A 23491-nucleotide genomic window follows, 5' to 3' on the forward strand; every position below is an offset into this window, starting at 1 on the left:
CACACACACACACACACAGCACAAGTTCAGCCCGAGACTGTCATAATGAGCATGGATTGTAAATTCTGTAGGTAGCCAAATTCGATTTTTTCTTTTAAATCACAATTGCTCCCCAAAATGGCTATAAAACAACGCTAGCCTCGGGAGGTAAATTTATAGCCCCATGCCTCTCCCAGGCACGCCGGAGGGTTCTGCTCCCGGCTCTAATCTCTGCGAGATGTTTTTTGCATGTGTTGTGTGGCAAGAGGGAAGGGGAGTGGGTTGAGCTCGCTCTTCTCCCATTGTCAGCGCGTCTAGTGAGTGTTGGGAAAACCTGTCCGCGGGATCCTGTGTCATCTTTCCCTGCCTGTGCACAGGAAAAGTCCGCGCTGCTCAAGCCTGCTCGCTCCCCCTCTGCTCTCTCTCTCTCTCTCTCTTTCTCTGTTTCCCTTTCATTCTGCTTCCTCGGAGCGGAATGAAGCAGAGAGAGGGAGCAGGATTAGAGTCTGCCACCGGCTATCAGCGGAGCTGAGATAAAAGGAACGGCTTCTTAAGCGCCACTGCCGCAGCCCTTGTTAATTTTTTTTTCTTCTTTCCACACAACAGTTGTGCCTCATTATCCGGAGCCTGGCTCGATTTTTTTTTTTTTTGAGGGTTTGAAGTTTCTGTGATTCCGTGACTGTTACAGAAGAAGAGACGTTAGTGTTGCCATGAGGTCTTGATTGTCTGCATTTATGAATGAAACTGACCTAAATCACCTGTTACCTCCAGTTTCCAGATTGTTTGAACTTCTCTGGCCGCACAATACAGGAAAGAAGGCTGCAGCAGCCCAGGGACCTCCAGCGTCTGCAGCATGGGCTGGTTCGCTGGGATTGCCTGTCTTTTCTGGGGTGTATTACTTACAGCAAGAGCAAACTATGCAAACGGGAAGAACAATGTGCCAAGACTGAAATTATCGTACAAAGGTAAAGCTTTCTTTTTTCTTTTATTTGACTAGATTTATAGTGCCCCTCCTTTCTTTCCTTGAACTCCCAACACTAAACATCAAACCTTTAGGTTAACCTGGGAAACCTGTGTCATTCGGTCAAAATTTTCTGTGAAAATTTAAACACTTTCTCTTAAACAACAAAAAAAGCATGCCTTCTGTTTGATGTGTGACAACTTAAAAGCAAACAAAGAACATTTAATCTCGGTGAGCTGTGTGCCTGCTCCGTGCATGCTGATTTGAGTACCTTCTGATCATGCTATGTGCCCTTCATTCTTCTCAATTTACTTCCATTTAAAATATTTTTAAAGAACCGTTAATGCAAAAAAAAAATGCTTTTTATATAGCTAGTCATGCCTCACCTATAATAACCATTACAGTGAACAGTATCTTCGTAGTTGCGGGCACTAAATGGTTAATCGCCATCATGAATATTCAGTTTGTTCAAATCTGACACTCAGATGCTCACCATAAGCAGTAGATCATGGTTTGCCAAGAGAATATAAACTGGAGGGAACAGGCTAGTTTTTCCACACTGTGTTATGATGGTGAAAAGATTGTATTTCCCTAATTGGTGTAAAACTAGCCTTTGAAATATAATGATATTTAATTCCATATGTACTTAAGTGGGAATTATAGAGATGTAATTCTCTAGTGACACTGTTAGTTATTTGAACTTCTTTTTTAAGAAGTATAAATTCATAAACGAAAACCCTGCTAGGTCACATGATTTTTTTTTTTCTGTTACAGATTCGTGTGTGTGTTTGTTTTCAGGTGGCAATTTTAAAGAAAATATTTGCTCTGAATTTGTTTGGAGAGATTTCAAAGACTGTTGTGTAGAGTAGTGGTAAAGCAATTCCTAACGTGTGTGTGAGTGTGTGTGTGTGTGTGTGTGTGTGTACAAAACTTTTAGTGACAGGGAGTATTTCTCGGGTGTTAATAAATGGAGTTTAAGATTAAACCGTTTTAACTCGTATAGTTTAACTCCCCAAGGTGCTGATTTCCTATGATTCTCGGATTTCTTGGGTTGGGGGTGGGGCTCTGAGTAGCTTCTACCTCTGCTATGTATTTAGCTTATAAGGTACATGAGTATTGGCTATTTCTAGAGACATTTCCTTTTTGTGCACGACTGACTGATATAGAGAAAAATGTATTTCTAATTTTAACATGATAGGGGACAACTTTTCTGAGTGCTTTATCGTGAATTGAGAGACCAATTAGGAGAGACGCATAATTTTCACACTATGCATGAGAAAATTAAACACCTATTAATGTGTGTATTTGAATTCAACTTAAGATAAAATACTTTGACTTAGAAAATTACTTTTAGTATAGTATTTCATTAAGCTCCTAATTATATACATATAGGTTCAATGCGAGATAAACAGTTGCATTGGTACATCAGTATTGAAAAATCATATAACATCCACTAAATATTTCACCACGTCTTTACTTTACTTTGTTTCTGTATAATAAAAATAGTGAAATTGCTTGCATAGTATGTTAAATAATCCATGATTTTATTGTTCTTTGATCTGTATTATTGAGAAGACACCATCAAGTTATCTTTAGATTGATAGCTTATTTTATTCAAGTTTATATTCCTTGTAAGTTTTATATTCAACTTTAGTTTTAAAAGATGTAATTCTCAGGTTTGGATTTCTAAGATGCCGAATGGTTGCATACTATAATTTGATATTAGCAAATTTGAAATAATGAAGTGTATTTTAAGAATCTAATAGTCTTAAAAAACAATTTTCTAGTTGCCAAATAGCTATTAAATAAAAATAAAATGTATTCTATTTCCTTACTTAGTGAGAATTTTATTTCCTTACCATTAATTACTCTCAATCAGAGAAGAAGCACCTGTCACGTCTATGCATTCAAATCATGTAGATAGTGGAACTAAACCTGTTCTTTGTTATATACATATGTTTAAACTTGTCTGATGAGGGCTGTATACATTAACAAGATATTGTTATATATATGGTACCGTCTCTACAAGTCTTATAGATGTTAGCTATGGTATCCATCATAATGTTTGTGTTTTCCTTTAAATCTCAAACTCCTCTACAACTCTCTAACTATTCTATTCATAGACCAAGAGCTTGGCAGTTTGCTTTACTAAACTGTGAAGTGGACAACAGCAGGGAAGAGGAGGCAGGGTTCCAGCATCTTTTCTTCTGTCGTTTTACTGGTGTGTCCTCACAGGCTTGTTTTGCCAAAGCACATGCCTGATAATCAATTGTCAAGACCTTGCCTCTAACTGTAAGAGAGATCTTATTTAAATCTGCTTCTTCTTCCCGACTTAATTAGATGTCAAACACAGTTAAAATATCTGCTGCCTTGCTCTTAAAAATATTGCAGCATGACCCATGAAGAGTTAAATCCCTGCCAACCTTAATTTCCCATGGTCACTTGTCTTCAAAGATCCACCATTAACTCTCTCTTTGCTCAGGTTGCCAAGATGAATTTTCAGGCAATCAGTGAGCTTGCTTTCTCCTTGTCATCCTGCGTGGTAGGAGATGAAAGAGATTTGATATGTTAAAGCCAAGGGAGCACCGAGGCTGCTTCTGGGATGGATGTGCTTACATAGCTAATAAGGCACCTCTACTTTCTAGGAAAAGTAACTGAATAGATGTTTTCAGAACCATCTGGAGAAGTGATAATATTAGAAAAATGGGGTGTGCTGGCTTCTCCTCTGAACCAGCCTGATTTAGAATCCTTGTGGGGGAAGAAAATGTGAGAAGGCTGTAAATCTCAGCGTCACGTAGAAATTATCCTCAAGAAGCATCCACGCGAGAGATGCTTTTGCCTTCCTTGAGTATGCCAACAGTAACTGACTAAATGTTCCACCCCTCCCCCCATTTTTAATTCCGTACATGATTGTCTACTTCCTCTGCAAAATTAGTCACATTTTACTCCTCTTATGAAATGCTAAGAAACTGTATGATCTTTCATTTGGGATGTGTGGTCCAGTGGAATCTTCAGAAAAAACTGGGTGAATCCCAAGAAGTGTGGATGGGGGGATTGGAAGTTTTAAACAAGTAACAAATGTTCCATCCCTCGATGTAAGTTTTTTTTTTTTTCCAGTATGCAATGTGCCTGAGATTCAGAAGAAATCAAAGACACATGCAAGTATCAGTATGATAGTGTCCGGTGAATCCAAAGGTTAAATCAATGATTTTAACCTTCTCTTCAGAGGGAGGGCTGAGTAAACAGCACTTACGTACAAGGCTGGGAATTTCAAAGACCTTTTCCTTATCTGCTCACAGTTTTCTCTTCTCAGAATCAAGGTGGTTAGTTATTGGTAAAGTGAGATTATCTGTTAAATCAAAATTTGTATATAACTTTATGATATTTGAAGTCAATTTTCACTAATTAAAATTTTAAATAAAATTTTCCAAAGTTTCGGTATCTTTTAATCTATATGTTATGATTAAGTTAAAACAAATTAATATGATTGCTGGCTTATCCAATCTTACCTTTTTCTGTGATGCAGTTGAAAGAACATTTACAAGAGAAATTGTAATATATGACCTAGTTGTGTGGCTACTTCCATAAATAAGCCATTATTAGAAATAAGCCTTCATATCTGGCATTGACACTTACTGTTGAATAAAGAATCAAAAGTGTGAAAAGTTTAAATTTTAATGATAAAATTATTTTAAATGACATATTGCAAAATACATATCTAATATATATAAATATTAGAGCAGTAGTTCTCAACCTAGGGGTTTGACTGCTTTGAGCATCACACACCAGAATCCTGCAGATCAGATGATCATATGACTCTCAACAGCAGCAAAATTACAGATATGAAATAGCAGCAATAATTGTATGATTGGGGTTCACCCTTACATGAGGAATTGTATTAAAGGGTCACAACATTAGAAAGGCAGAGAGCCACTATATTGGAGTATTTTATATATGTATTTGTATATATGAGAATAAGATCTGACCTTGTAAATCCTATTAAAACATTTCAAGTAGCTCTTAAGTATGTAGTAGCATGGTGTGAGATTTAGCTTACACTAATAACCCCTTAAAGATAAAATGCATATAGAACTGTTCATATACAATACACAGAGGCACACACCAATGTACAGGATCACAAGGACAAAATCTTTTTACAGTTTTCTCAAATTGTCACCTCATGTTACTGGGTTTTTGGCTTGATTAGTCTTACTTAAAATAATCTTTTCTCACCAAATATTATTTCCTTCCAAATCATATTTTGATTGTGATGTTTTGAATTTAAGGTGATGAAAACTAGATTTTTGACAAATCAATTCAAGAGGTATGTCCTGAAAACATCATGAATGGTGAAATCCTGTAAGACACAAACATATCTTGTCATTCAACTCTGGTGACATCAAAGGAAAGTTCCTGAAACGCTCCAACTTGTGGCCTTTCTGTTAAAGTTGCCAAGCAGGTTGACCTTTGAAGTGAGAGAATATGCAATCCAGACGATAGGAAATAAGAAAACACTGGGCTGTGAAATCATTTCATAGACACCTATAACCTAACAACTTGTAATAGTTATGCCTGAAGTCTGAATGGCTTGGAACTGTGATTTCTGACTCTGTCATCTTGGGTGTAAACAACAGGAATATTCTAGTAATTTAATTAACTCAATAGACATAGGTCTGTGGTGTCAAGTATTCTTTGTTTTCTGATATTTGTCACAATATAATTGACAGACGGTGCAATTTAGGATCATTTGTACCTAAAACATAAACTTATACTTTACAAGTATGTAACCATTCAGGGATAAATTTAAACTGTATTAAATGAAATGATTACCTACATCCCTATTTGACAAAAACAAAGTTTAAACAGTTGCTGTAGACATTATTAGTATGAATATATGACTGTCTTGTAGAGCAAATTTTGTATCACATTTCCAGATACATACTTAAAAATCCTATAATTTAAAAATTCCATCAACTTTAAAGGTGAGAAGATTTGTGGTTTAATTTCTTACCCAGATTTTCTCATTTAAACATCCATGTATAGCAGTTCCAGAGATCTTTTAAGTCAAAATTCAAGACTTTCTTAAAATTTTACCTTGAATTTAAGTCTTCTAAAGCTACCACTTTTAAAACAAATTTGGGGTTGATCATTTTAATTTTAATTTACTGAGTTCTCATACGATATCATCACAAGTTACACTTACCAAACTTCATGAAAGAAGTCTAGAGTCATGTGATCCATACCCGGCAAGTCATATGTGAGCCTCCACAGCTTCATCAGCACTGGGCTGAGTTTAACGCTTGGGTCAAAGCTGATTTGGAAATAGATCACCTAGTAGTTGTAAACAAAAGTTAGAACAAGTGAAACTCTAAATGGCCTTTACCCCTTTCTGACTTCTAAGGTGCTACTTACAGGGATTGCCAGGATTTGCAGTTCTAGGCTCCCACTAATAGGTGGCAGTAGCAATTTGTGACAGCTCTTTCCTTAGTCCAGAACAGGCAGGCTGCTAGGATAAATACACACAGAGTAAGGGTGTAAAGGCCAAGCCAGGAAAAACCAACACAGATTCATGACATGGGACATGCACTAAACAGGAGCCTCTGTGGTGGGAGAATTTACTAAGGCTTTGATGTGTTCTTCAGGGTGAACTTAGTAGCACCTTTCCCCACTAAGAAGTGAGTGGCTGTAAGTAAGAAAGAAATGAGTACATTTTAATTTAAGTGATAATTATACAAAAATGAATCCATAAAATGTGAAATTAGCCAGAGATAAACAACCTGAAAAGTGGAATAGTGATAACAGGCAAAAAGATTAGTGTGGGGCAGTTGTATATGTGTGAGTATGTTTAATGTGTGTGTATATGCGTGTTTAAAATTTACAAATGTAAATTTGTATGATTTGAATCATAAAATGTGCTTATAGGGAAGAATAAGTCTGCCTGTGGCACATTATGGCCTATTATTTATAATTAGGAAATAACTAGCTGAGACTATAAAGTAATGTTTAGAAAACTACATTTTAGTTTTAACGTAATGACTTCTCTACATTTTATTGTGTTTTCATCTATTTTACAATCAAGCATATGGAAGAGCTGGTAATTCTATCTAAAACAAATAAGTCTGAATGTCTCCAGCTACTATCTCTTTCTGTTGCCAAGACATAAACATCTGTATAAATAGGGAATTCACACACCATTCCCAAACAGTAAAAAAGCTGGACTCTGTCAAACCCAGGATAAGAAAATACACAATTTATACTGAACTAGAGAAGGAAGATAAGCAAAAATAAAATTCTGTTGATAAATAGAAAGAATGATTAGCTCTAATTTCTACAATCTTAGTGGAAAGCAGAGGAGGATCACTAACTCGGTGAGCCTTGCAGTGTTCTGAATGAGTCGCTAAACCCGTGTTGTTAGGTGTCCTTTGCTTAAATGTGGCGTGGGGAACAGTGTAGAGCAAACTTTCGAGTGACAATGCATAGCTGCAATCTCAAATTAGTCTATAGATAAATTACATCATGACCCACTTGAGGGATCATAAGCAAACTAAAGAAATGCTGTTGAATATGTCAAATGAGTACTTACTTCTGCCAAAGTGCTTGCATGAATCATCTTGGTTGTGCCAACACTGTACAGTTTGCAGGCTAGATGTTATTAGTTGGCATTTTTAATCTCTTTTGTGTAAGAACGGAGTCACTCACTATGGATTGATTTTGTACATTAGCTGCTACCCTTTGTGGTCTACTCTGAAGTATGACTTTGCTAGATATAAAGAATGTGAATTGGTAGACAATTGGACAGTGGATTGAACAGTATGGTTGTGCTGGATACTTTAAATTGTTGAATAGACCCAACCTGAGGAGAGTCCCTTTGAGGCAGGGTTTCTCTGTGTAGCCCTGAGTTGTCTGAAACAACTTCTGTAGACAAGACTTGTCTCAGACTCAGAGACCCATCTGCCTCTGCCTCCCCATTGGTGGGATTAAAAACAATTGCCTACACTGAACTGGCCTATGGCATGTTTACAGAGAATTCTCTTAATGAAGTTTCTGGATGTGGGATGACCCAGCTCACTGTGGGTAGCACCAATCTGTGGGCAAGGGATCCTGAACCACATAAGACGGATGAAATTGAATTGAGCAGAAACTAGCAAGAAAGCAGGTGAGCATGTCTGCATTATTTTCTTCCGACTCTTAACTGTGAATGTCATATGGCTATTTGAATTACCTGACTTGTTTCCCCCCAAATAATGGACTTTAACATGGAACTGTAAGGTGAAATAAATCCCTTCCTTCCCAAAGTCGCTTTGTTTTCTTCCCCAGCGTATTTTATAGAAGAAGTAAAGGTTGAGCTAGCTTCTAGGATAGAGTGGCCCTTTATCCAGATCAATGGCTCCTCATCACCTATGCTGGGCATCTCCAGTCATCCTTCTTCCCTTGTCTTCATGTCCAACCACAGAGGACCAGCCCTTGCTCCAGCGGTCAGCTCTTGCTCCTGAGCACCTGCATTTTCAGGAGAGTGACTCTGGTGGGAAGGAATGACAAGAATCTACAAAATGCATCTTCACTTCTTAGTTTACCTCTTGGGTCTCAAGTAATTGAGAAGACAGCAATTCCTTAGGCTGCCTAAGATTTCTTCAAACTGATATTTTACTCTAATTAAATTTATAAACTACTGTGAAAGATTCTTAAAAACTGACAACAGAGTAGAAATACCAGGAAAGGACAGTTGCACAGCTAACCTTTATATACAAGGCATAGCTACTAAACCTTAAGAACTCAGGTAAAGCTAAAATAAATTTGTTCACACTTGAGGTTTAACCCAAGTATAAGACTGGTTTTGGCTAGACACAATGCATATCATGAATTTCCAAGTTTTAATCTTCAAACCTGAAGACTTGAGCAAATAAACTTGCTGTGTTTTTGTCATCATCGTGTATGAATTTGTTTAAAAGAAACACATTTTCCTCAGCTCTGGAGACTTGGTGTTCACAAAGATCAGTAGCTGAGATTTCTTACACTCTGTTTGGCAGATGCACATACAGGGTCACAGGCTAGCTGATATTTCTGTAGGAGTGAACTGATTTGGGGAAATAAAATGACTTAGAATGGCTTCTAAAGAAGATGGCCTGACTGACATTTCTATGGATATATCTATGGTGATTCTGAAACACAGTATGAGGAAATCTGTCTTGAATGACCAGAAAGACATGAGAAGGCAGAAATAAGGTGTGGAGTCATTACCACCATTCCAGAATTCTTTAAGTCTATGTGTTTTTCTTTTCCCTTTAAGTAGGGTGTGACTTTTAACATATATTTTATACAGTGGATAACTGTAAGCTGAAGCATAGTAGGGTAGGAACTCTATGGATTTATTATGTGAATGTCTAGGCTGACTTGAAAATGAGATCAAGATGGCCAAGTGACATATATTATAAGGGATTTCCACAGTGGCCAGAGTCACTTGGGTTTGTCTATGTTTTCTTTGGATATATTCCAGATGCATAAGTGAAGCTTCTTTCTAACCAAAGTCTTGGGAACTTGAGCTTAGGTATCCATTGTATGGACTTTCACAGCTATAGTTCCTTGAGAGTACCTACTACACTGATCTCAAAAGCAGGTTTCCTCTCTCCCTACAGTGCTTCTCAACCTGTGAGTCACAACCTCCACATGGGTCCCTTACCAAATATCCTGTGCACCAGATAATGACACTGCAACATTCGTGACAGTAGCATAACTGTTGTTACGAAGTAGCAATGAAATAACTTTATGGTTGGGGGTTAGCACTACACAAGGAACTGTATTGAAGGGTTAAAAATTAGGATAGTTCAGAACAGCTGCCTAGGTGACCCCACTATCCTGCTTTACTTTCTTATTTTGTCAGCAGGTTGTGAAGAACATTTTTATTTGTTTTTAAGAAGTCACTTATGATATAGTCTGATGCATGTCACTTCAATTGTGTGTCCCCATGTTACAGGATATCTATGCTAAAATGTGAAATCCTTCATTGTGTATGTTGTAGCCCACAGAGTGCTTGGCTACCATCCATGATGTTCCTCTAACTCATCTCCCAACATAAACTAAGAATTTCAGAACAAACATGTAAAATTATAAAACATTCCATATTTTAAATTCTCAGGCTTCTGATTCAGGTTTTTTGCAATATAATCAAAAATTATATATAGGAAAATAACTTCACTTTGATGGATTTTTATTTGCATACACACATGCACATACATATACACACATACACACACATTCTGTCTAATATTCAAAAGGGAAAAAAGTCACAAAATGCTGCTTTCTGCCTCATACTACAGTTAATTCAGTTAATATGGAAAGTTAATCATTTGAATGCTGGAGGAGGCAATGCTTTTGGGGCATTGTGTGTATTGCTTTATCCCAGCCCCTCACAGTTAAGGATGGACTGTCATCTTTTGTTTTTTTCTGCGTTTTATAGACCACTTTTTGTTTGTTGATACTATTGTCAAGCTTCCTCTGCTCTTCCGTCTTAGACATGAGACTCCAGGAAGCTGCCATTTGTGCATTTCCAGGCCTTTGCATGGAGTCTCCCCATTATCTTTGCTCCAGAACACAGTCCTTATAGTCTAAGCTCCATAGTTATGTATAAAACGTTTCTATTCTCAAGACCTTCAACTCTAATGTGCAAAACTCAGTTTCCCTCCTTACAATAAATTTCTGTTTTTCCACCTCTGAATTATAGATCCCAATGCACAAAAACAAGATGATCCAGTGTCCCCTATGAGACACAAATCTACAAGCTGTGTCTTTCTGGACTATGCAAATAAATCTCATTCACTGAAGGGTATCTTTTGCAAAACAAAATTCTGTTAATTCTGCCTGAGGTGAATAAGGAAATTTTTCAGAGCAAGGAAATAAAATAATAATAGTAATTACTATTTTGTATCCTTTTGGAAATAAACTGGAACTTGTCACTTTTGACAACTAATCTTCAGAGGAGCAAAATTAAAAGAAAATAGAGGTGAGTGCTCTTAATTCAGTAACATGCATGCTAATTTTTACTACTTTATCTTCTTACCCCTGCTGCTCCTCACATATACCCAGACCCAGAGTCCTGTAATTTCTGCTTCTTCACTCCTCAAAAATGACATTTCCAGTCTTCCTACCTAATTACCCAATTAGAGCAATGGGTATCTTAATGACAATCCTTCTTTCTGTCATCCTGGATACAACTGTTTCTGATATTCAGTGTCTGGTCATACCTTCATTGTATTGAAATCCCCACTTGTTAAAATGCTAAACACTGTTACAGAGACTAACCTAGTAATACAGAGACAGCGGGTGCTGTAGGAGGGCCCACAGCTTTACAGGCCTGATTAAGGAGATGATGAGAAAAGGAGTCTGAAGATGTTTAAAGTACATAGAAACCTGTTTCAGTGAGTTCTTGATTATAAAAAGTTGGGGACACAGAGGATTACCAGAATATTGAGACTTTAAAATTCTGCAACTTGGGGCTGAAGAGATGGTTTGGTGCTTAAGCCAAGATACCCTCTCTCTGTCTTTCAACCTCCTCATTCATACTTAGGCAGAATTTCCATATAACAACAATGTGTAGCCAAATTATTTAAAAATCATTTTTTTTGACCCTATGAATCCTGTAGTCATTCAGAGCCAGTGTCTGTCTGGTGCATTATTATTTAACAATAACTTTATTAATACTTACCTTCTTGTCTCTGCTGTTTTTGTGCCATTTTGGAAAAAAGTGTTCACCACATTTTGGTTTCTCTTCCCACAACCATATTAATATCAGAACAGTAATTTTGCTACAGTCTCTTTAGTAATTTTAGACAATTCCAAAATGGAAGTGAACTTACTAATGTGAGAGTAATCTATTTCCTTAGGCCAGGACTAAGTATACAACTTTTTTGACCCTGATATTAGATTTTTCTCAAACATAGTGCACCTGCGATTGTTATGCCCTTGCTATTCTGGCTGTTCCTATACAGTATTTAGTTCCTCAGGTATACAAATGGATTTGATCACAGTTACCTGTATCAAAACTGTATCCGTTCTAGGTACTGTAAGCAGTTGAGTTTTCTTCATGGATGGAGATAATGGATACATTTTTTAATGTAGCAAATTTTATCATAATTTAATATTTCCCCAAATGCATTTTTTCTTCATGAATAAATCTGTGTATAGTATAGTAGTCTCCCGTGTGACTTTTTCTAGTGCTCGTGGTGGTAGTTAGCTTCCTCCCTTCCACCTGGCCCTCCCATTCTTCATGCCACTTAGTTTTCCATTTCCCTGCTTTTCCCCTTCCTCTTCACGACAACTGTGTTCTACTAACTTTTCCCCTTTAAGATCTTTCTTCCCTCTCTCTACCAATGACCATCCGTGTTCAAAGCTGCTCTGTTTTCAGTAGCTATAACAATGAAATGGGCTTGATGTCCATAATGATGAAAATGTAATAACTGTATACAAGGTAGTTTTATTTAGCTGTAAAGAAAAATTAAAAAAAAAAGACCTAAATGGGTGGAGCTGGAAATATTATACTGAGTAAGGGAGCCTAGACCCAAGGAGGTGAACATGTCATGTTTTTAGTCATATGTGGATTAGTGTTGAAGCTTTAGATTCATGGGTTTAATTTGAAGTATGTAGAATCCTACAAATAAAAAAAAGATAACACTTGAAGTAAACAATAAAAAACCCAGCTAAGTCTAGCATTAAACTCTCAGTCCTCCCTCTCCCTTTGATATCTTCAGTATAGGGCATCATCCAACCACAGAAGGGAAATTCAGATGCTCTCAGGTTGTGTAGAACCAATGACGGGGGTGAAAGCTCTCTTTGTAGCTGTGGGTAGTTACTGCCAGGTGAGCAAGGAAGCACCTGCCTTTTAAGGAAACAGTTGCTTCCAAGTGTTGGCGACAGAACGCATGTTCCAGTCCGCATTTTCAACATTAAATAGTCAGCCATTCAATATTAAGTAAAAGTCACCAGGAAATGACTAGTTTTATTTGCATAGCCTCTCAAATGGCACGATGACGGCTTTCCATATTATTTGGAATGACTTGTTCCATGAAGACCCAAGCTCAGGACAGCCCAAGGAACACTGAACACTCTAGGAATAAACAGATATTTTTTTAAGCATTTCTCTGAGTCTGAATGAAGCATTGTAGACCCACCTGTGGCTGCAAATAACCCATTTGCAGGAAAGAGGATATGCAGTCACTCAGGAAAATAAACATGCATGTCTGAGGCTGGTAAATAGAATGAAGGGCATGTGGAGAGGAACTTAAAGGGGTTTTTGTCTCGCAGAAGACACCAGGAGAGCAGACTGGAAAACCTAGACATCCTTAGCAAGGGAGGTGACACTAACCACCATTGGCTTTTAAAGGATTTTTCAGGAGGACAGACCTCCTTTTGAAAACCCTTTATCCAGCAGCATGCATACATTTCTGAGGTACTCTAGACAAAGATGAATTTTATTTCATTGCGGCTTTAGCTGTATTACAACGCTCATAAACTATTTTACTTTACGCCAGACATGTGGAAGCAATCAGGGCGTGTAACCGATATGCGAAGGTGAGGTCTAGCGCCAGAGGAAGAGGTTGGACTGTCTCTGGCTATGAATTTTAACCACATCACAAAGACCAACTTGACTTTTAACAGTAACTTAGATGTAAAAATAATCTGTGATAAATTCGTAAAACTAGCATTGTTTTCTTAGTAAAGTCCTATAAATGTAACATATAATGCTAGTTTGTGCTGCTATAATTTTTAAAACATACTCTTCAGGAACTATTTTGTCTTTAAATAACTGTTAATGGTAAGTAGTTGAAGTTAGGCATAATTATACCACTCTATATCTGAAAAGCTATGTTCGCTAAAGGTTATGCTTCATACTGACAACAAGCATGTTTTATTAAAACAAGCGAGAGGCTCCTTTCTTCCTTTAACGTGACACAAACAGTTTTCTGGGCATAATGCCCTCTTGATTTAATTGTATCTATCAAAATATATTTAACATTTTTAAGATGAAACAAATCTTGAAGAGGAAATAGACATAATAAAAGGATAAATGTTTCCTTTTCATGGATCATAACAAAGCAACCTTTAGTCTCAGTATGATGGTGTTGTGCCTCTTCTAAAATACTTTATTTGGTGCTGTAAAGAAGGCAGGACATTACAATGACACAAATATAAACAGTTTTACACACACAGAGAGAGACATACACACAGAGAGAAGTCCTCATGCACGCACACACGCAAGCACACATGCACACACACAGAATTCCTCATACTCACACCATGCACACACACACACAGAATTCCTCATGCACACACACATGCACACACACAAGAAGTCCTCATGCACACACACACACGCACACACACGCGCACACACATGCACACACAGAGAAATCCTCATGCACACGCATGTGAGCACACACACACAGAAGTCCTCATGCACACACACACACACACACAGAAATCCTCATGCACACGCACACACACACACATAAGGAGATGTTATAGAAAAGAGAAAAAACAGTAAAATAAAGTTGTGGCAGAAATTTAAGACCATCTTACCATCTTTGTTGTTTTGGGTCTTCTTCCTTTGGTTTTTGGTTCTTTAGTTTTTTTTTTGTTGTTTCATTTTTGTTTATTTCCAATTCTGTACATTTTGCCTGCGAGATAAGTACTTTGCCCACTAAGCTATGTCCCTAGATTTCTTGCCATATTTTATATAAAGACAGGTTATAGAGTCAGTCTTTGTCATTGCAAATTCATGTCCATTTTGTTCCAGGTTTGATGACTAGAAAAAAATAATTGCATTCATTCTAATACTTACCAAAGGTAATGAAAAAGTGACATACTATTTGCAAGAAAAAGAAGTATCACTGTCTATATATTATCTGTCTATGCATTTTTATGTATAATTTTTTAAATTAGAATTAACTCCAGAGTCTCCTAGACAAAACACAGTTGAGATTTGGAGCTTATTTCCTACACTGAGGGGAAAAAAGTGAGGTGAGAAAGTGATCAGAAAAACTGTCAAAGGGAAGAATAATAGCTGAACGTGTTGCATGTAAGTTTTGGCAGAAGAAACAATAACATTCATCTGGTTAGCGTGTGTGCAGGCGTGAATATGTGCATCCGGTTGTTGTTGATGTTTTAGTGGGCATTCTGATTTACCTAGTATTCTCTTTGTAAGTTTTTTGTACCCTTGCTTTTTATTAATCTTATTTGGATCCAGGAAGTTTTCTTTTAAAAGATTTAAATCTATTTCAAAGGGTTGAATATTTGCTAGGTAGGACTGTACATTACTCATGGCAATGATGACTGGGCCAAGAAAAACACATGGAATTAATGTCTGATCTCCAGACCTTTGTAGCATGGTGCTGAAGAAAACATACCACACTATAATGAAGCAAATTGGCCTGCCACTCAGATACAAAGAACGTGATTAAGTTCAGAGGTGACAATAAGTTCTTAATTATGCTATGGTGTGCAATTGAGCATAAGGAAAACAGGTTTTACAGGGAGTGAAAATTAACCTGAGTGCAAGGCTATCCATTTTGCAAGGTTGAATAAAGGGCTTTCTAATAGCAACATACTGTGTGCAGTCATGAGGCAATTGATATTTACAGAGTCCCTGACAGGCAGAAATGAATTGTTTCACCTTACCTAGGAGACCACAAGGCAATGGGGTCAATTCAGGAAATCTGCTTGTGGATCCTTACAATCATTTCTCTAAATAGCACCAGGATTATGTGCAGTGCTGTGCAGTGGTGAGCTTGCACATGGATGTAAACCATCTCTTCTACGTAGCTCATTTTCCAAGAGAAAGATGGGCCAGTGTGTTGGGAGCATCTGGAGAGAGATGTGTCTCAATCGGGTACTGTGAGGATCCAGAATCCTCAGATATCACAGATGGAAGGAAGATCGAGAGTGTTTTTATGTAGGAAAGGTATTTACAAAGGACAGTGTAGAACCTTTGAGAGCTGTGAAGGGGGAGGACAGGATTGAAGACCTTTTCAGGTGATGAAAGGAGCATAAGTTGGAAGGAAAGAAAGTGACAGGGACATCTCATGACACATTTAGCATTGTCCTTTATTTAGACACATTGGGCCAGATTGGTCAGATATTGACTGGATAAACCACCTATGGGTATGGATGCTTTCTTCTCTGAGCCTGCATACATGTCACAAAATAAATATCTACTTTTCTCTATTTTTTACATTTTGTTTCCACTGAAAATAACTAAATATGCCATAAAAGTTGTTATAACAATATTTTTAACCATAATATTTTAGTTGCAAAAGTGAAGTCCAGAAGCACCAATTCATTAAAATCAGTAGAGCACTGTAGTTGCTTAGGAGGATGATGTTACTAGCTACAAAGAGCTAGACTCAGACCTAAACATTATTTGCAGGATGCATATAAAAATACACGATTGGTTGCTCAGTTAAATGCTGAACATACACAGAAAAGTATAAGGATCCTTTAAAGCAATCAGGCCAAGTGATCAAAGTGCAGATTACCCAGGCCTGATTCCCTCCTGCTGAATTAAGAGCTGAGGATGGAATAAAAGCATATAGGTCAAGTATTCAGAGTGGCATGAAACTGTATTTAGATGTGAAAAGACAAGCACTTTACAGCCATGCCTAACATAGTATAATTTACTACATTTTAGAAAGGATATTTGATGGTTAGGTAATAACAAATGAATGGTATGTATTCTTTGAAAGAGGAACATGATAGATAGTTCTTAGAATAAGGTATATAGTATCAAATTTTTAATTTTCAATACAATAGGTTTTAGCATATCTCATAATTACAATAAATTTGATTTATAAATTAAGACTTTGTGCAAGAATTTGTAGTTTCTTTTAGTCCAGAGAAGGAGAGGACTTTATGTTATGCAATATAATATGAAGAGACTAAGAAAATCACTTCATAAAAATTTACTTTAAAAAAGTGTATGGCCAGTTGAGTAACTCCAAGCCCAATGATTCTCAGTCAGCATTGATTTTTTTTATATTGTCTTCTGATATATGCTTAACCAAGATAACCATGAATGTGATTGGTGGATTCCTGTTCACTCTGTCCTGATACCACAATTCTAAATAGTACCTGGACACCTGTGAAATCCTTCAGTGACTTGCTCTCAATGACTCACACCCAAGTATGAGCTGTATTAGAATGTACTTTCTTGAATCACACCCTTTTAATATTTGAGGAAACCTTTTATTTGGGTGCTCCTAAAAATAGAAGAAAATTCTAAAGGCATTTCTAAGAAATTTGATGGCTCCACTGAAACTGCCACATCTTAAGGCCCAAGACTGGGAATTATTATGAAACAATGAGAAAAAGTTTAGATTGGCAACATTTTTCAAATTTCTGCTCTATTTCCTTCACAACTAAGACTGGATGTTGCACACACAAAACTTTGCACATGCTACCCGCATAACTGATTCCACACAGGATTCTGGAAATGACTTACTTTTACCAAAAACGCTGCTTCCAGTTCACAAGCTAACACTCATGGTGGAAAAGTGAGTCCATGAGGAATTGCTTGCTGGACAGAAACTTCTGCAGAGTATGTGTAGAAATACTTTAACTTGCACATAACTCTTAAATTTTGAATTTTCTGCTCTTCATTGACCCATTAAATAGTCAGCATTTTGACTATCATGTCTGGGACTCTTGAAGCCGTTTTTAAACCAACATTCTAGACTCTAATAGACTATTTGGTAACCAGTGGTTTCCATGCCATCTTTCACTAATAAACATGCTTATGTATCTTAGATAATAATACATGACTCTTTCTTTTTGATAGGTATACATCAAACTCATGGTATGTTTCCCATTAAATGCAGGAAGAGAGAACCATCATGGGAGACATGCCAATGGAAAACATATTTATGCCCCTCTGATCTTTACTCCAGTATGGATAATCATTTTTTGACGTGGCTGTTCATTTTATTTAAATTTCTTGCTATTCACACTAATTGGGCCTTTATTTAAATTGCATCAGTAATTTACCATATACCACAGGATAACTTCTTAATGTGCATTTTGTACCAAGATTTGTATCAACTGAAATATAAGAACTGTGCCCTAAATCATTTATAAAATCCAGGAAACAAGATACTCATTGTACTTTGTAAAAGGGAAGACCAGCAGAAAGAACGCTTTTAGAGAAAACAGCACTGGCATCACCTGGTCCAGCTCTTGCGTGCTTCCCGCTTCCTATGTTAAATAGTGGGGGAGGCTGACGAGGGGGCTGGGAAAGGGGATGCTCGCTGGTGCTGATGAATCGCTGTGACCATAAATAAAAACTGCCGTAAAACTTCAGAGCGTTCTTCACTGCCTAAGCAGGTTCACACAGAGTTTGTTTCCCATGCCTGATTTCAGACATTTAGGGGCGGCCTCCGGGCTTTTAATAGGACATGTCCACCTGATCTGGTGTTTATCGGGTTTTGTTTTTAAAATTAGTGGGTTTAACAATTTAGAATCAAGGGACAATTGCTTATAACCTCCATATGAACTGTCAGCTCTCATTGAGACAAACCAAATCATCCATCTATTTGACTCATCACAACCTTTAAGACACTCATACATATGGGCCTGAAATGGAATTAGACCTGTTGAAAAGGAAATGTCAGCTCCAATCCTCATATCAGAGTTCCGAGTTCCAAAGACTGCTGATTACTAACCTTGCCTGTGCATGCCCTGTGAATGGGTATTCCCCGAACACAAAAGCAAGCTGACTCAGGCTGTTCATTCAATAGGGTAGTTTAGTTTGGTATTAGCCCGACGTTTGTCCTGTGCCTCTTTTATTGGTACGGTTGACATTCCCTACCGCTTATGCAGGCTGTGGTTTGAAGTAATGCCCTAAAAGAATTTGTGTCCTTCAGCTTGGCAGCCAAAAACATAGCCCCTGTGATTCCACTTCCACAAACAATAGTGATAGATGTGAAAAATATCAACAGTTACCACTTTGGGGTCACTTTTCCAGTCAGAAACACTGCTTAGGTTTTCCTGTGGACTAATCTGATGGCCAAAGCCCATCCGTGTAGTAACAATTGTTTCCATGCTGTTACAGGGGCAGGAATAAGGGTCTACATTGGGAAGGGGAGAGAGAAGAAAGCTAGAACGTCCCTGTCTATTGGATTCCACAGTCCAAACTTTAAACCACTGCTCTGTTCAAAAATGATTCCAGACAATCACACAATTGTTCAAAGCTTGCAACTCTGGGGTTAGGCATAGTCACTAGAGCAGAAAAATGATTGACCTTTAAAAAGGAGCAGAGCTAGTCTTGAGGTCTTAAAAATGAAGTTGGAGATGCTACAGGGAATATTTCCTTTCAAAGCAGTTATCTAAAGATTGCTTTACTTCCCCATGATTAAATTTTACAGTGCTAACTAAATATGATCAGAATGAAAGCTTCTGTAGAATACAGAATGCAGAATGCGAGAGATGGCTTATTGGTTAGGAGCACTGACTACTCTTCCAGAGGATACCAGTTTGATTCGGAGACACCACAAAGCAGCTAATAATTGTCTGTAACTCCAGTCCCACGGGATATGACTCCTTCTTCAGTGTCCATGGGCATTACATGCATGTGGTGCACAGACATACATGCAAAAAAAACACACATATGCAAAAAATAAAATGACAAAAGAATATGAAATACATTAAAATATATCTAAATCATTATATAAGTAGACCAATTCTATTCTAGAAATTTTTTTATTATTTCTATTTAAAAATTTATATGGATTCTTTTTTATTGATTTTTTTATTGAAATCTACAGTTTTCTCTGCTCCCCTCCCTGCCTCTCCTCTTTCCTTCAACCCTCTCCCATGGTCCCCATGCTCCCAATATACTCAGGAGATCTTGTCTTTTTCTACTTCCCATGTAGATTAGATCCACATACATGTCTCTTAGTGTCCTCATTGTTGTCTAGGTTCTCAGGGATTATGATTTGTGTGCTGGTTTTCTTTCCTTTATCTCTAAAATCCACTTTTGATATGTGATAATTGTCTTTCTGTGTCAAAATGATGTTTTCTAGCTCCATTCATTTGTCTGCAAAATTTAAGATGTCGTTATTTTTTTTTCTGCTGTGGAGTACTCCATTGTATAAATGTACCATATTTTTCTTCTCCTTTCTTTGGTCGAAAGGCATTTAGGTTATTTCCTGGCTATGACAAACAATGCTGTTATGAACATAGTTGAGCACATGTCCTAGTGGCACAATTGAGCATCCTTTGGGTATATACCCAAAAGTAGTATTGCTGGTTCTTCAGGAAGGTTCTTTCCTAATTTTCTGAGAAATCACCATACTGACATCTAAAGGTGCGATACCAGCTTGCATTCCCACCAGAAATGCAGAAGTGTTCCCTTTACCCCACAACTTCTCCAGCATAAGTTTTCATCAGTGTTTTTGATCTTGGCCATTCTTATAGGTGTAAAATGGAATCTCAGAGTGGTTTTGATTTGCATTTATCTGATGGCTAAAGATGTTGAGCATTTCCTTAAGTGTCTTTCAGCCATTTTAGATCCCTGTATTGAGAGTTCTCTGTTTGGGTCTGTACTCCATTTTTATTGGATTATTTGCTCTTTTGATGATCAACTTCTTGAGTTCTTTGTATATTTTGGAGATCAGACCTCTGCCTAATGTGGGGTTAGTAAAGATCTTTTTCCATTCTGTAGACTGTTGTTTTCTCTTATTGATTGTTGAAATAGGAGCGGCGGGGCTGCGTCCCCAGCACCCCGCTGCCCACAAGGCTAGCTTTACCTGAAATAATTACATGGACACTGTATTCATTTAATCACTGCTTGGCCATTTCTATCTAGCCTCTTCTAGGCTAACTCTTGCACCTGGACTAGCCCATTTCTAATAATTTGCTGTAGCCCATAAGGTGGCTTACCAGGGAGACTCTAGCCTACGTCCATCCTGGGTCGGAGCTTCATCGCGTGTGCCTCAGAGAGCAGAGCTCTCGCCTCTGCCCGCAAGAGTGGAGCATCTTGTCTCTCTGAGGCGTCTGCCTAGGAGCTGGGAGCTGTCGAGTCTCTGAGCTCACTTCCTCTTCCTCCCAGCATTCTGTTCCATTCACTCCTCCCACCTACGTTCTAACCTATCAGGGCAAGCAGCTTCTTTATTTAATCAACCAATGACCTTCCTCCATCAATTGATCATGGTCTTTGCTTTACAGAAGCTTTTCAGTTGCAGGAGGTCCCATTTATTCATTGTTTCCCTCAGTGTCTGTGCTACTGGAGTTATGCTTAAGAGTGGTCTCCTATGCCAAGGTGTTCAAGTGTACTTCCCACTTTCTCTTCCATAAGGTTCAGTGTGGTTGGCTTTATGTTGAGGTCTTTGATCCATTTGGACTTGAGTTTTGTGCATGGTGATAGATATGGGTCTATTTTCATTCTTCTACATGTTGATAGCCAGTTATGCCAGCATCATTTGTTATTAAAAACTCAGTAGCCCTCCTGTACACAGATGATAAAATGGCTGAGAAAGAAATCAGAGACACATCACCCTCACAATAGCAACAAATAGCATAAAAGATCTCAGAGTAACTCTTGCCAAACAAGTGGAAGACTTGTATGACAAGAACTTTAAATCTTTGAAGAAAGTAATTGAAGAAGACATCAGAATGTGGAAAGATCTCTCATGCTCTTGGGTAGGTAGAATTAACATAGTAAAAATGGTAGTGTTACCAGATTCAAAGCAATGCAAATTCAGATGGAAAAAAAAAAAAAAAAAAAAAAAAAAGGATAGCCAAAACAATCCTGTACAATAAAAGAACTTCTAGAGGCATCACAATTTCTGACTTCGAACTCTACTACAGAGCTAAAGTACAGAAAATAGCCTGGTTTTGGCATAAAAACAGACAGGAGGCAAGAAAATGTACAGTAGACTCTTAGTTTTGATCAGTTGATACCTATTATGAATTTCTTCGTATTTTCCTAGATTAAGAACTTTATGGTAGCTTGAAAAGTGGGATGTTTACCTAGTAGTTTTGTTTACTTAAAGATCAAACTTTTTTTGTCAGCAACAATTTGCATATTTTCAGGAAGTGTGTGCTTATGTGTGTATGTGTATATGTCTGTAAGTGTCTATATATGTGTTTATGTGTGTATGTGTATGTATATATGTAAATGTGTGTATGTGTATATGTGTGTATGTGTGTGTCTATGTGTGTCTGTGTGTATGTATATGTTTATGTATGTATATGTGTGTGCATGTGTGTGTGTACCTGTATGTGTTTAGTGCTACCTATATCTAAGCACTTTAAAGCCACAGCTGCTAGATATCAGGGCATCTAGGTGTTCTAGCAGCACTTGGGATGTGGAAGCAGTCTGATCCTTTTCTACACAGTAAATTGGAAGCCAGCTGGGGCTATAAGAGCTCATATGTCAATCAGTCAATAAGTGAAAACAATAAACAAATCCAGTGGAGTACTGAAATTGTGAATGGGAACGCATGAAGCCCTCTCCATCCCCAACCCAAACAAACCCTCCCATGTGTGAGTTGCTGGAAGGGACTGCAGGCCGCAAACACCTGGGCCCACATGACATCACGTTGAGCACTGCTTCGTCATCGCTGCAGATCCAATTCCACATTCACTGTTGCTGAAAACATTCTGGTGCCTCCGAAGCAAGCAGCACGTGGGTTTTCTACTCTAAATCAAATAGCTATTCAGGCACTAGGGGCTCCGCTCTTTAGAATTCAGTGTGATAGTGTATCCCATCGCCAGCAGCTCAGTTTCTTTCTTTCACCATCTGTTCTTTCTCTCTTTTCTCCCTGCCAAAAATCGATAGAACTCAATGAGCAAAACTGAGCCGCTCCATAACCCAGCCATATTGAGAAGATTATGTTCACAATACATTGACCTAGTTCTCACCCTGGTCCAGTTTAATTAGGTAAGCTCTCTGTTTTATAAAGATGCACATTTACCAAACTGTAAACATTAAAAGAGTGTCATAAAAGAAGCCAAAATGTTATTGTTCCAACAGTCAGGATTTTAAGATGGCAACACTTGGCAGACGTAAAACCACACACTGTCCGCTTCCAGCTTGGAAATCGCTGTATGTGGCAATAGCTTTTCATGAAGATCAGTACACATTTGAGAAGATCCAGTAAGGAAAGATGAAAAAGCATGGAAACTCTGAAAGCGGCCTCAGATATTTTAATATATAGATAAGTAGTTATATGAAAACAAGCTAAGGGAATTATGGAAAACACTGTAGAACATTCCATTTGAGACCACACTATGATATTTATACTTATATCAAAAGTATCTTGTGTGGTCGTTACCAGCACCAATTCAGAAAATAGCAGGAAAAAAATGTACCACGGTCTCTTCTAAATGATCCCAAAGGTCACAGTCTTTCCATATGCAGCCTTATCGCCACAAGGAAAAGCCACTGTGAGCACGGAGTTTCTGCTCAGAAAGCTATGGCATGGCACGTAGAATTAGAACCTTGAGAAACTTTAGAGCGGCATTGCAAGAAAATGTCATCCCATACCTCCAGGTCTTACAAAAATTCCT

At 37.7% G+C, this 23491-nt stretch overlaps 1 protein-coding gene across 1 annotated transcript in view; it reads left to right on the forward strand.

Moving 5' to 3' along the window:
• Positions 1–303: 303 nt before the first annotated feature.
• Positions 304–23491, forward strand: part of Sema3a (semaphorin 3A) — a 208591-nt gene continuing 185403 nt past the window's right edge. The window contains exon 1 of the mRNA XM_005358326.3: positions 304–944. Within this exon, the coding sequence (XP_005358383.1) occupies positions 833–944 (112 nt within the window). The 5' untranslated portion in view covers positions 304–832. The remainder of the gene's footprint in view (positions 945–23491) is intronic.

This window comes from Microtus ochrogaster, chromosome 26 (genome assembly GCF_000317375.1).
Source record: "Microtus ochrogaster isolate Prairie Vole_2 chromosome 26, MicOch1.0, whole genome shotgun sequence".
In the NCBI taxonomy this organism is placed as follows: Eukaryota; Metazoa; Chordata; class Mammalia; order Rodentia; family Cricetidae; genus Microtus; species Microtus ochrogaster.